Source organism: Poeciliopsis prolifica, unplaced genomic scaffold (assembly GCF_027474105.1).
Source record: "Poeciliopsis prolifica strain line A6 unplaced genomic scaffold, Auburn_PproV2 SCAFFOLD011, whole genome shotgun sequence".
In the NCBI taxonomy this organism is placed as follows: Eukaryota; Metazoa; Chordata; class Actinopteri; order Cyprinodontiformes; family Poeciliidae; genus Poeciliopsis; species Poeciliopsis prolifica.
This window is the reverse complement of record NW_026562386.1, coordinates 11,161,568-11,176,174: the sequence shown is the minus strand read 5'-3', so window position 1 is coordinate 11,176,174 and position 14,607 is coordinate 11,161,568. Positions and strand designations below refer to the sequence as shown.

The window sequence follows — 14,607 nt, the reverse complement described above, 5'->3', positions numbered from 1 at the left end:
AGACCAACACGTCATTCGTCTAATCTGAGAAGTCCTTGTTAGTCAGAAATGAGTTGGTGTGAAGAGAAGCTGTTGGTCAGGGCACCACACTCGAATACGTCAATGTTCCAAAAGAAATCAGCTTCATGTACGATGTCTGACGCATGAATTTTAGCTGCTGTTATTCATGGGAATCAACCTGGCAACTTTAAAGGTAGACCAGAAGGAGGAGCCAACCAGCCCAAGCTGTCTCCGCATCGGGGCTGTGCACCGACACAGTGGGGGAAACCACAACAAATTATATTCCCAGTCTTTTATTAATCACCCCAAATAACCACTCCATTTCCCAAGACAAGGGGAGGCAAGGGAAGAATTTATACCCACTAGTATACTGACATGCAAAAAACAGCAATATCAAAGAGAAATGTGCTCTGAACCCTTCAACAAGCCCAGGGTTGGAGCAATCTCTGCCTCACACATCTGATCACGTCAGTAGAAACCGCTAGCCTCAATCAATGTGTGGACTGCATTGGCAAAATGCACCACGATGTCAACATGGGTGTAGTTTTAAGAACCAGGTGGGAGGGGGGGGGGGGGACAAAAACAGACCAAGACATTCAATCTTGCCATCAATGATGGCCTGAACCAATCGTTTGCAAAGTTGAGTGTGCAGTATGTATTCCTGAGTTTGCTTGTCCAGAAAATGCAAGGGAGGGCTAAACAATGTAAGCAGAATGGGATGAATAATACAATACAAACACATTACAACAACTAACAATCATGCCTATGATCTGGTAGTTTGTTTCATATAAAAAGGTATCTTGCAGGGAAACTAATTTAAGATGAGTTGGACATTAACAAACTTTAAACCAATGTGAAGTTAGTTGTCACTCTGGAAAGCCAAAAATCCATTCAGAAATGAGAGTTCACTCCAAGAAATGGCAAAACTAAGCCTTCTACGCTGGTTATCAGGATGATATACTTAAAAAAAAAAATGCAAGTAACAACACAACAGAACACCTACAAAAAACATGTCACTGCATTAACTGGAATGCCCCAGTTAATATTACATCAAAGCCTCAACACGCTGAGGGTGTGCAGCCGCGCTGAGAGTGGTCATGAATAGTAAACCAGGGAAGTGGTAATGGGACGAGCTCAAGTTTTTCCTGTGGCAAAGCTCAACAAATATTTATTAAAACCTGAACAGATATTCTGGAAACAGAACAGACCCCAGGGTGATCTTTCCGGGTGTGAAGCGAAAATGTTATAATGGAGAAGAGTATTGCTGTGAATCTGGAACTCCGGCTGCATTTTAGAGCAGCAGAGGTCAGAGAAAAGTCAGAGGGTAAAGTTCACTTTTTACCTCGGACGTTAAATAGGTGAAGTAGTTAGGAAGTGAACCAGCTTTAAGAATTGACTTCAGTTAAAACTCCAGAATGTGTCCGCACTGCATAGCCGTAGAAAGGTTCAGCCTGTTGGAGTGATATGAATGGCGAAACCTCTGGTATGCTACCGACAGCTGTCCCAACAATATTGTAACAGCCACTGTAGTATTAGAGCTCCACTAAGAGATAGGGTCACCAAAGAATAAGATCTGGATTGCAGTAGTCATTAGGCTTGTATACGGACCTGGTGCACTTTCGCTTCCTTCAGATACTTCAGAAGTATCTAAAATGTTACTTTATTTTAAATTGGTCTTAAGAGGTTGCAATGGCCCTGCAAGTTATAGTCAAGAGTATTCAGTAATACAGTCTCTGCTCAGGCAAAGACCTACACAAGATTACAATATAAACAATTAAATCCTTTAGAAGAAATACAAATTTACATGTTTACAGTGGAGTTAAAATCAATTACATTACAGTGTGATTTGATCCAAACGAGCTCCTGCTTTGCCTCATAATCATGTCTAGTTGCACGCCAATGTTGTCCGGCTGCTGGTTGCGATAATGTTGGTGGTTTTCTCCACATTTGAAAGCCAGCAGCATGCTGATCCTCATAAATGGTTTCTCCAACAAAACCTGCACAAGTCCATATATTGTCCTGCCCTTGCTTGGGGCTTTAAGCTTAAGAACGCAAACTAGACTTAGGAGAAGCTTTATTTTCTTTCCTCCAAAAGGGGAAGAGGGTTCTTGGGATTAAAAAGAAAAACACAATATTAGGGAGGTCATCCTTGGAAGTCAAAGGCAAGGGGGGTTTCCTATCACCAGCATTCTTGATGTCCTTCCTATCATCACTGCATCATATTAGGAAATGGCGCATGCCAGTCTAACATCCAGTTTAAGGCCAGAGAGATAGAGAATGGCAAGTGGCGCATCAGACTGCCACTGGTGGAGGATAAAGCCATGCCACACCTTTTGAGTTCAAAGCCAGAGACAAGCCTTGACGTGCTCAATGCCAAAACCAAGGGAAGGTTCACATGATATTTAGTCCACCAAATTGTGGGCAATAAAATAAAAAAAATAATTCAACGGTAAACAACAGATGAGCGTCTGAAGACTGGACGTCAATGCCAGAAGCAGCGGCGTTCTGCTGTGGGTGGAGGTGAACAGATCTGTTTTTATGTGCCTGTTCTGGGCTAGACAATAAATGAGGAATTTGGTTTGGATTTTAAACCGTCATTGAGAGAGAACATCATTATTTGAAGGGTAGAACCAATATTGGTCACGAAGAAAAGAAAATAATCTAAGTCGTGGTCCCGGTGCAGGAAAGGCGACAGTCTCTACTAGCCATCCTCCTTCGGGGGTGTGTACCAGCCTACAAGTAGGAAACAAAATGAAAATGTAAAATGAACAAACACAAAAAAGCTAAATAAAAACTATGTTGTGCAAGTGCATTATTTTTGGCCTTTTGATAAAACACAAGCTTAAAAATGAGATGACTAAAGACAGAATTCAAACAGCCCAGGAAGTGTCCTGACCCACTTTTTTTATCATCAAGAAATAAACATGGTCTGCACAGGGTTGGATGTAACAGTCATTTGCATCTTGATTTTATTCCTGTGCTCCTGTATTTAATATTTAATTCATTGTCACCATTCTCAATCAAAAGAAAAAAATGCAAATTTAAACAAAAACTAAAAATATCTGGGTAAGATAAAACATTTTTAGTAAATGACGGAAGGAGAAATTGCTCTGAACATTTTGAAACATTTCCACATTTTTTAAACAAAAATAATTCAACGTTTCTTTTTTATTTCATGTGATATTCAAGAGTGTGATTGTGAACGACAATGAAAAATCAGACATATATGAACCTTGTTTCAAAGACAAGTAAAGCCAGTCATTTTAAACTGTCAACCAGCAGTCCAACAAAAAAGCAAACAAAAAAATGTCCCTGTCACATCCTTGCCTAATTGGATGTTTAGACTTTTTAACAAAGTAATTTATGAACTATGCAATAAATTCCTTTAACTATTAGCGCAGCTGCCATAACAGCTGTTTGTTATTTGGGGCTCTGGAAAACAACACAATGAAATAAAAAATGCCTGATGTAGCATTTCTATCAAGTTACCACTTCTCTACACTACACAATATGTTCACAGTTTAAACACTTTACAGCACCCAAATGTTCCAGATAGTTTGTATGAATGCAGCTGGAATTATATATATATATCGGCCTTTAAAAATGTGCATCATTCACATGCACATATTTACAGTGTAACGTAAATATATGTATATTTACATTACAGTTTAAACTGTTGTTTTAAAACAGTATTTAAAAAAATACTATAAACCTATCATCAATGTCTATATAAACGTATCCAAGTAATATCCAAAATTTGATTTTAGCACGCAGTTTTTTTAAAACACAAAACTGGGAATTGACAAACTCACCATTCTTTTCATGAATTTGAACCAGGGATTTGTAGGACTGCTGTGCTCTGGCAAGATTGTACTGGTTCTGTAGAAAGAGATGAAAATAAAGATAAAGTTAGATGTAAACAGCAAGACTGGATCATAATGACAGAGCAAAACAAAAGATCAGTCTTATGGGTTCTCAAAAAAAAAAAAAAAAAACAACCCAAAAACTGCAAAGATCTGGAAATGGAACATTTTTATATTTGGGGGAAATAATGACTTAAAAGAGTGTTTTAGTCAGGTTACATAACTTTAAAAACAATCATAAATTAAATTTTAGATCTAAATGAACAATAAAAAATAGATTACTCCTTCCAATAACATACTTTTATCTTACTCGACTGGCCAATATTGACCCACTACACTCCCAATGTTATCATATAAAGAGCAGAATGACAAAGATATCAGATAAGCAGGTATAAAAAGATTTTTTTTGCAGTTACACAAAAGGTTGCCAATGTGATAAATAAATGGGCAAACACAAATGTAACTAAATGTAATTTGTGACACAGTATAGAGACTCTTGTATTTAAGGGTTTAGTTCAGATTATTAAGTGCAATGCTGACAAACTTTGAAAAAAACTGATTTTTAATTATTTTTTTTTTTTTATCTATCTGGTTAAAAATTATTTGTGCCCGAGATGTGACATAAATCTGTCATTTTCTCCTCACAGTTGACGATGTGTTGAATTGTGTTTTCACTTCGATCTTAAATAAACAGACAATACAGTTCACTGACTCCAATTTTATGGATATGACTGTCAAAGTCATTTAGGTTAAATAATCGGTCTTCTCTTCCTCTTCATACTTGCTGAACTGATGTTTTGAACTGTGCTTCGTAAAATATATGACAAAAGAAGTTTAATGATCAAAATGAAAAGTGTTGTCTGTGAGGCCAATAGAATCCTAACTTTGACATTAAACCATCATCACTCACTTTGTTGGCTCCAAACTGCACTCTGGCTTTTCCTTTGACTAAAGTGGCATTGATCTGCATGATGACAGACTCAATGGAATAGGCACTGCTCCAACCCTGCAATAAGGAGACAGGGAGAATTAAATCCAGTTAGAAAAGTGAACAGATGTACATCGAACATTATGCAAAAAAAAATCCAAGACAATAACAGGTAACATCACATATTCCATTAAATAAAATATACTTGGCATATTTTTAAGCATACCTGCTTGGTGAGAAGTTCCATGCAAAGGGCGCCTCCTCCAAGAACGTAACTGAGGGAGGCAGATTTATTACTCATAAACTAATGTACCAAATAATGAACTAATGAATTGCCAAAGATGGATGTTATAAAATAGCAGTGGAAGAAATTAAAAAGAGTTCAACAAACAGCAGTACAGTATTTACCCTCCGGAAAGTACAGGGGAAACTACTCGGACAAAAGGTGGATCAAAGGGGAAATTATCCTGTAATGGAGACCAGGAAAAATGATTGCATCAACAAACTGCCAAGACTCTAAAATTTAAAATATTGCCCTTAATTTAAAATACATCTGACTCACTTTATACGAGAAGTTTAATAAAATGTAGTCCATTCCTTCCTTCTCCTTTAAGACTTGTAAATCACTGTGTAAAGGGCTATCTGGATCCACCCTATTAGACATTAAACACAACAATTAGACAATGCAAATATTGAATCCGGCGGAAAAAAACAAGACAAAATACCACTAGCTACTTACGTTCTCAGTTTAACGTGCCATTCGTACAGGCTGTCATTGACAAGCTCAACTGAATAAATCCCTGCAAATTGAAAAAAAATAATAAGCAATCAATTCAAAATTATAATCACGTATTTAATCACGCCCCATTGCAGAACATAGTTTGAGATTTTTAAAATTTGTACCTTTCCCCTAAAATGACAAAAAGATATTTTCAGAAGCACTTTTGACAACAGAAAAGCACGTCTTAAGAAACAGTGAAGTACTATAAGAAATGTCACCTGGGTCTGCAGTGTCCAATGCCTATTGTTGTACAAGGGACACAAGCAATTTTATGTACAGAAATGCCTTTTAATACAAGATGTCAAATGGATGTGATCACACATTAGTAACAAAGAAAAAAAAAAAAAGATGGAGTGAGCAATTTTGCTTCAAATATGATCCAGGTGGAGAATGTGAGACTTCTTGGCCATGGAGTCAGCAGATGCAGCACAGCTGTTTGTTTGTGAGCACAAATTTGATCAGTTTAAAAAATAATTGAATTGTTGTCTGTCCTGTGTCTGTTCATGTGGTAGTTATGCGCTGATGGCCACAGACGGAGTTATATCAACAACCTCTCTCGCTTTGTTAAACAACTTCAGCAACCTCAACTTTTCTTTTCTACATGTCCAAGCCAAGTGAAGGAGAGTGTTCAAATGTCACAGTATGTTAATTCCCCTTTCATCCAACAGGTGCATATTATTAGGTACATTTTTAGGGCCAAATAAAATATGTTTGTATAGCAACTATCTAACAAAAATGGACTTACGGATGTGACGGATTGTGTACTTGAAAGAATGTCAGCTTTGTGCTGCATCATCCTCTTGAGTAAAATGAGTAATTGGAGGAAAGTGACACTTGCACAACAACTTTATGGCTCTCCAATTTAAAGTAGGCTATTCTGGTGGTAAAAGGAACCACCGACACAGAGTAGCAATGAACAGGAACAGATATGATGTCTATCTGATTACTCCCGAAATTTAAGTCTTAGGTGGATATTTTGCCAAATGTAAAACTATCTCTCTTTGGGAACTTTTGGTTGCCTTGAGATCACTTTTTTTGGTCTAAATTATTCTTGTTATTATTATTACTATGATGGGAACAAACCTGAACAGAATTAAAAAGGCTATTAATAGAAAAGGAAGGCAAAGCCTAAGATTGTGTCAATAATATATAAAATATAATCTCAAAATTAACATTTGAAAGGAAATATTCTACCAATTAAGGAAGTGCAGATGGAGTTAACAGAGGTCTAAAAGAAAAAAAAAGTCATTACAACATTCCTCATTTTACCACGAAATCATTACAACCCCCTCAGCAAAATACTTGAGGTAAAGCAGCTTAATTGTCAAAAAGAGAAGAGATCATCATCTGTGTGATTTCTTTGTATTTCCTTTTATGTTCCAACAAAACAAAAGCTTGGTTTTATGTACATACCAGTTTTATAACTCTGAGACCGATATATTTCTCGAAGTTCCTTCATCAGGCGGTCAGAGGCTTGCACTGAACCAGACACAGCTCCCTGCAAAATTGAACACAATGCAGACAAACTGCAATTAACTTCTGGAATTTGTGTCCCAACATCAGTTAACAAACTGCATTTTGTGATAGTCTGGGCTTTTTTGACAGCAGTAAACTATCTAAGAGAGTGTTTTAGAAAATTACAAAACATTTATTCATTGAAGCCAAATAAGCATAACAAGATTTTATGGCTATGAGGTTGTGTTTTATTTTGACATACTTTAATGGATAAAAGGGCTTATTCAAAAATGAATCCCATTCTAAAGGAATTTCAACACCTTTTAAATGTTTTCTGCTACCTTAAGAAGCGGGGATAAAGAAAAAACTAAAATGTGTCTTAAGTTTCATAGAAGAAGTTTATATTACAAACTATCAAGTGTACAAGACTGTAAAACATTACTGATTTTACAAACTGTTCATGTCAACCTGTTTTCAAATGTTCTGTGAAATTGATCCGAAATATTACAAACGACAGTCCAATTTTCAAAAAAACCCCTCACATTTAGGTGGTCTTGTCTCTGGTTCTTTCGGATCTTCTCCAGGATTGCCAGATTTTCTTTCTCAATGCCATCGTCCTCGGATTTCTTCCCATCAACAGGCTCCTCCTCTTTCATTTCATAGTGATCCAGGTCCTCGATGTCCTGATAAATTTGTAATATTTGAAACATTTTAAACCATATAAATATAAAACAAAGATTTAGGATCAAGGCAGAAGGCATGTCCCATTATTAAAATAAAACTCGGTTGTTCACAACAATGTTTGAGTATAAAAAAAATAAAACATTTTATTACAGATCATTACAGTAGTGTGTGTGTAGGAAGAACAGGGAAAACAATAAGTACAATTTCTAATAGGTCAAAATGAATGATTTTCAGTGATGAACTCAGCAGAGAGACCAGACAGCATGTTTAGGCCAAAGTTAATAACTTACTTCCCCCATCTCTTCCTCCTCTTCCTCTTCAGATGTGACCTCTTCTGTCCCATGCTACACACACAAACAAGAGTTTGTTTCACTGAAACCGCATTAGTCTGCGAGACAACTGACGAGTCCATCTAATGTATTTTACAGAGAATCCCCTCGGGAACACAAACACAGAGCAGCATTGACAAGAGCAAAACGGCAACAGTATCTTATTCCCTCCCCCCAATAAAACTTTAAATAATTTTATTAGTTCTTCCCTACATAAACACACGTCTTTGAAAGAAAACATAAGGGAGCACTTAGGCCAAATGTATTTTCTCAAGTGATTTTATTCTGTGTGATTTTGCCATCTTGTTTTAAGCACAAGTGAGCTTTAAAAAAATGTTGACATATTTAAGGCTTGAAGTACAAGGCTGGATCTGGGTATTTGCGCTTTTATAGATTTTTTTTTTTCTTTTTTTTTTCCAATGTTTGACTCAAGATGTATTTTTTCCATTTCATTTAATAGGTAAAATAACTAATCCTGGCCCAATGGGAATATTTTCTGTAGTCATTTTGGCTCACTATTTTTTACACAACTGTATCAATTCAGTCCCGTTTTAACTTAAATGGCCCATTTTAGTTCAAAGATCAGATTCAAGTCCAGACTTTGAGTAGGCCATTGTAAAGCCTTCATTTATTATTCTTTTTTTAGCCATTCAAAAGTGAGCTTGCCAATGTGTTTTAGAATATTATCCATGTGTATTTGAGCTCAAGATCACAAACTTGAAATTCTCACTTCCAAAATGACATTTTTCTGAACTCCTCTGTTGATTGTAAGGCAGATGTAAAACACACCAATTCCACTGACACAGTGATTTTGACGGAGGCCTGCTATGCTTTAAATGTAGTTTTGGGCCGTTTTATGACCTCCGAGATGAGTCATCAATGCTCTCTTTGAGAAGATTTGAAAGGCAAGACACTCCTGGTAATGTTCCATGTTTTCTTAATTTGTTGGATAAAGTCTCTCACTGTGGTTTACTGGAGACCGACTTTTTAACACTTTCCAAACAAAAAATTCTCAGTGAATTGTCTTTTCTGTTAGGATCTGGACAGAAGATATTTCATTAAATGTGTTTGGGTGATTTGTTGACCATACAGACATGGCAGTAAACTATTCTGTTATTGGGTTGGTTGGGTCTTGGTTCGTGTGTTGCATTGATGCTATATAAACCAGGTCAAACTTCTTCTACTTCAAAGTCTTACAATATTTTAATATTTCTGTCAAGAACAAGCACACCCTTGGCCACAATGTTGGTAAGCTTGATAAATCTGATAAGAGGTTAGCAACTTAGACAAATCAGCCCATTCTGAAACCACGGATAAAAATGTACTTACCTACGTGAAACATCCTAAAAAGGACACTCCTGTGCAATTATGAGTGCAAAGTACAGCAACGTTTAACATCCATTTTTTTTTTTTTTTGTGGTTGAAATATTTATACTTCAATGACTGATGGTGTCTACAGTACATTGAGACACAGTGGTTAATAGAAAATAAAAAGAGTTTATAAATGTTGCTTTAACCAATGTAGTTTAAGCTGCATTTTAATTTTATTAGTTTATAAAAATCTAAACTCTACTCTGAAACAGGAACTTAGGAAACTAAGGAAGAAAGATTTACCATCTATAAGTGCCATATTGTTCCAGCATGAACTGGTTTTCTTTACCTTTCGGTCTTGTTGTCCCACAGGTCCTGCAGGCAGAGGCTGGTCTAGCATCTCCACATCAGGATGTTGAGGAAGGTTGTACAACCGACAAAGGTCACAAATCAGCTTTTTTAACTGCTGCAAAAGCTAGAGAAGAAAACCACAAAGAGACACTGATTTGTTTCATTTATAATAGAACATACACATCCCGACAGCATGTTAACAGCTTGTTCAACTGTCTGGTGCTTCAACTGTTGATGCTGCAGTATCTTTTCCCTGTTATCAGCAACTGAAAAAGTTTATTGACAGGGTGTGGAGAGTTTTGGACAGTGTTGGCTGTTCCTGCAATGGCACTGAACATCCTGAACAGGATGTTATTGGAGTGGAGGAACACTCCAATAACCTTTTAGTTTCCCTCAATATCCTCGTCCATGCCCTCTCATCTGCCAAGTAGCAGCTGGAGTATCACAATGAGATGCTGCATGTGATGAGCGTTTTGATGTTTGATTCAGTTTATTCAGAAAGGGCACAATCATGATGCTTCCCCTCATTCAGGTGAGGTCATCGGAAATATGCACTCAAAAGAAACTAATGCTATCTAAACTGACTATCAGCTATGTATACAATATTAAAAATCCCTTTAAACTTTCTGCTGTCCAAGTGGATGAAAAACATCTTCACATCTGGCATAAATTGATGTATACTTAGGACATATGTAACAACCAAAAAAGCCAGAAATAATAAAATCTGCAAAAGAGAAAACAGAACAGTCACACAGGACCTCAGCAATTTGTTCCTGTATCACACTGATGTTAAGAAATAACACGGTGCTGTAGATTATGCAAAAATGACTTCCGGAATGACCTAAAAACTTATAGTAACTGCTTTTACCAATCTCTTGAGAGTAAAATGTTACATCACCTTTCCCAGACAGCAGCCACAAAGTGCTTCACAGTGAAAATACAGTTTAAGGAACATTTAAGAAATACATCATACATATAATATGTCACAGCTACCACAGGACTAGTGGAAAATTATTTCATTAAAAAAAAAAAAAATGTTTTTTTAAAAGCGCTGATGGGAGTCCAAAGATCACAATGGTGTGTGAGTTGAATACAGGTACATACCATTTTATTTAAACCTTATGCACATGTCATTTTAAAAAGTAAATGTAAGGAGTTTACAAAAAGATCAAAACCTCCAGCTCAGAAGTGCCATACTGAAATTACTTTCATTATACAGGTCTAAATTAAAATGTTTAAATTAAAAAGGACAATTCCATTAAGTTGTTCAGTAAAACTTCCATTTACCATCAGCAGTAAAGTGACACTGACACTGTGTAGCTAGACAGCATGGTAAGTGTTAGCTCTTAATGGTTAGCCAACTACCATATCTTTGCAAATTGGTGCACTCAAAAAATAGCACCATCAAGACATCTGTGTACACAGAAAGAAGACAGATCTTATCAACTCCCCAAAAACAGACTTCCTCTTTATCTGACATACATCTACAGTAGCTCAAAACTGCCAACAATAGAAAAACATATTTACAGAACATTTTGGTTAAATGATAACTAATCACATTGGCTAAAGTAGATGCATTAGACTGATGGTGTGCTGTGAGAAGGCCTACCTATTGAAACCTGATCAAAACAAAACGTTTTTCAGAGTCAGCTTTTATTGGACTCCTCTCCTGAAAGTGAGGAGAATCAAGTTCCAAGTGGCGTTTACTGCAACGGATGTATTTTTATACCTCCCATTTGTAATCCAACCATTTTTATTTTTCTTCCACAGCAATCTTTTGCTTTGAACTTACGGAGCTGATTGTGTTTGTCTTTTTTTTCTTCAATCTTAATGCATTTGTTTTGTTTGGCACTGCAAAACTGAGACCTTTAAATAATAGATTTTTTTTTTCTCTTATTAGAAGGTGGATGTGTGAGTCACATTGGGCGAAGTTGCAGTTCTTTATTTTTGCTGACACAGTCACATCTATTTAGTTGAAGTATGCACATTCTATGTAAATATGAAATAGGTATCATCAGTAATTTGATAAATAATGGTGATATAAATATTCCAATGTTCCAAAAATGTAAAATTTAACAATTACATGTTACACCCAATTACTAACTAATCATGGCATATGATGTATTACAGTCCAAACAGTTCACCTATGAGATGCAGGATACTGCTTTAATAGAGTTGCATAACATTCCCTTACAGTAGGTTATGAGCAGAATATAACTTTAAATTATTATCTACCAACATGTACATGAAGAAATCCAATGGTACGAAGACACATGTGGTAGACTGCTCAATTTCACCCACAGTATGGCACAGTCACCAAAGCTGCAAATATTCAAAGTGGTGAATTAAAGATATCAGCATCTGTATCAACATTTTGTCACAACATTGTCTTTTTATGTGTTAATGACGCCCAACAGACAGTTGGTCTGGTATTTCCTCTACTGAAAAGCAGTATTGTCAATACTTGCTCAGTGCAGCAGTTCAGATAAGTCAAAGTGCAAAGTGTAGTCATATATCCCCCATTCTTCAAGGAATAACATGAACACATTGAAAATATAGATCATTTGTAACGCAACCTATTTACTTAAGTCAGGCTGATTTAACCGTTCTGATGCACTCAGCGAGATTCATCAACATTCTGCTGGATAACACTACACTGTCAGAATTTGGGATGGCAGCTCTTTGGTCACCCCTCTTAGTGACGAGCAGCAGTCGCATCATGACTTCTCTTAAGCGTTACGGAAAAACATGTTGAAATAGGCCAGTAAATTTAACCTACCAGGGTGCTTCCTTTTCTCACATCTTCCAGCCTCTCTAAAACTTGTGCCAAGCTCGGGTCGTCAGAGTCTACAAACCATATCGGTGGCGTAGATGGATATGATTCCTGAAAAAAACGAGAGACACTACATATTTAAGACACCCATATTAATACATTTTATACACATAATTTTTTTTTATCAGTATTAAACATAAAAATAAAATATAAAGAACAGTATTAATGCTTATCAGAGGCGACACTCGAATGTTGAACGCATCGTTAGCCGGATGCTAGGATTGCTTCCAAAACGCTGAACGCCTAATTTGATCATGTACAAAGACTCTTTAGCTCACGTTCATGCAGGTGTATAACGAAAAACACCGGTCCCATATACACTGAGATTCTTTGATTCTAAATGCAGTTGTCCTCTTGGTTTAGGAGGTTAACGACATGACGTTTGATCGCTAACTACCAACAAGGGAAGTGCATTACAAGCTAAACTCCCAACATCAGTTCTTTACTACTTACCGTAATGTTACAGTGGATAATTAGCAACTTTTCTCCAGTCACATTAAACTGGCAGCTCAGTTCGTCGGGCTTCCAATCAATTATCCTGAACCGTTCGTGGTTTGGATCAAAAATGGACTCCAAAAACTTCAGCTCGGCCTTCAGCCCCGACACCGACATCTTCCACACATCTCCGGCTGGGCCGCTGGGGAGGGCGAGAAGTCAGGACTTAGCGTTTAGCTAGCTGGCGCTACAATAGAAACTTAAGCAGAAAGAGGTCGTAAATGAGCCAGATAACAGCTGACTCAACCGGTAGGTGTATCAGGATATCCACAACCAGCTACGGCCTCCGTCCGAATAAATTATAGCCTAGTCGGACAAATTTGCTAATGAATTAGCTAGCACTAGCTAGCCCTTAGTTAGCGTTTGAAAACAGCGCAGTGCTTAGCAAACTGCTAGCGTTGTTGTTGTCTTTCCGTCTATTGTTGTTCTCTGGCTACGTTAACAACATTTTAAAGCTCCTGCGCTGTCCCGTGACCGTCTTCTTACAATCCTGTCAAGCAGCTCTTTAAAATTCACTGGACCAGGAAATAACGAGACTATCTCCACAATCTGAGTCAATATCCTGCTATAAGAACAGTGTTTTTTTTTATCCCCGTGCAACTGTAGCTGGCCTCTAGTGGGGTTTAAAGATGGCGTTTGGCAATCTCCCGGTTCCTGCAGAATCCCACAATTCTACACGTTCACAATTTATTAAAGTGTTAAAAAAAAAGAAAAAAAAATCAAAGTTCAAGACAAAGTATCATTGAGCTTAACATTTTTAAAAATACTAAGTGATGTGGAATTACCCTCTACGGAGATTAATGTTTTTGTTGCTCGTTATTTTCTTCCACTTTATAATTTTTTTTCAAAATATTACTAAGTATCAAATTTACAGTAAATGCAAGGATCAGTCTCAGCAACCTAGCACATATTCAAACGTTTATTTTGTAACTTTCATTTTTAAAAAGTTAAACTCTTATTTATATATAAAATCATAAACAAAATGATTTACACAGCCATCCAATTAAAGAAGATTAAATTATTTCAGTTACCTACAGTAGTTGCTTAAGTGAATCATTTGGATTAGTTACATGGAGACTTTTTTCAAGAGTTTATTAATTATGATGATTTTCTATTTACAGTTTATAAAATTGCAACATTTAAGATTAGAATATCACACCAGACTAATAATATATAAAGACATATTTTTAATACAGAAATGTGGGCTTGTTGAAAAATAAGCAAGTATCCAATGCAGTTTCGCAAAAATTAATACCAATCTTTAAAATAGGAATTGTGTAGAATTGCTTTGTTAACAGTTTAATAGTTTTTTCATTATCACAATGCATCCACTATCTTCTGTAAGCTTTAGTTTTTCAGTAACCAAAAATTTGCGTCAAGTGTGGGTGTCTAGGACAAGTTTTGCCAACAGTAACCGCTGAGTCACTGAAGAACAAAGGGCAATTAGTAATAAAAGAAACATTTTCTTTGCAAGGATGGAGATGGAAAAGAAAGAGATCAAAAGAAAGTCAAAAAAGACCATCATGTTGGAATATTGTGAATCAGAATAACTCAGTTTCTGTGGTGGGCAAGTGGTG

General features: G+C 36.5%; 1 protein-coding gene across 1 annotated transcript; it reads right to left on the bottom strand.

Annotated features, from left to right (window-relative positions):
- Nucleotides 1-1,648: 1,648 nt before the first annotated feature.
- Nucleotides 1,649-13,661, bottom strand: LOC129364230 (ubiquitin-conjugating enzyme E2 Q2-like). Its single transcript, XM_055036765.1, has 13 exons — nt 12,989-13,661; nt 12,482-12,586; nt 9,701-9,826; nt 8,002-8,055; nt 7,570-7,710; nt 6,986-7,070; nt 5,531-5,591; nt 5,354-5,444; nt 5,200-5,258; nt 5,018-5,066; nt 4,774-4,869; nt 3,813-3,879; nt 1,649-2,733 (listed from the first exon to the last, which is right to left on the bottom strand). Exons 1-13 carry the CDS (start codon nt 13,145-13,147, stop codon nt 2,702-2,704), a joined length of 1,125 nt encoding a protein of 374 aa, XP_054892740.1. The 5' UTR covers nt 13,148-13,661; the 3' UTR covers nt 1,649-2,701.
- Nucleotides 13,662-14,607: the final 946 nt, after the last annotated feature.

Coding starts and splice junctions, on each gene's coding strand:
- LOC129364230 (XM_055036765.1), bottom strand. CDS start 13,147: ATGTCGGTGTCGGGGCTGAAGGCCGAGCTGAAGTTTTTGGAGTCCATT. Junction 5,067..5,199: donor TCCCCTGTACTTTCCGGAGG/GTAAATACTGTA, acceptor TGCCTCCCTCAG/TTACGTTCTTGGAGGAGGCG. Junction 4,870..5,017: donor TGGAACTTCTCACCAAGCAG/GTATGCTTAAAA, acceptor TCCTTATTGCAG/GGTTGGAGCAGTGCCTATTC.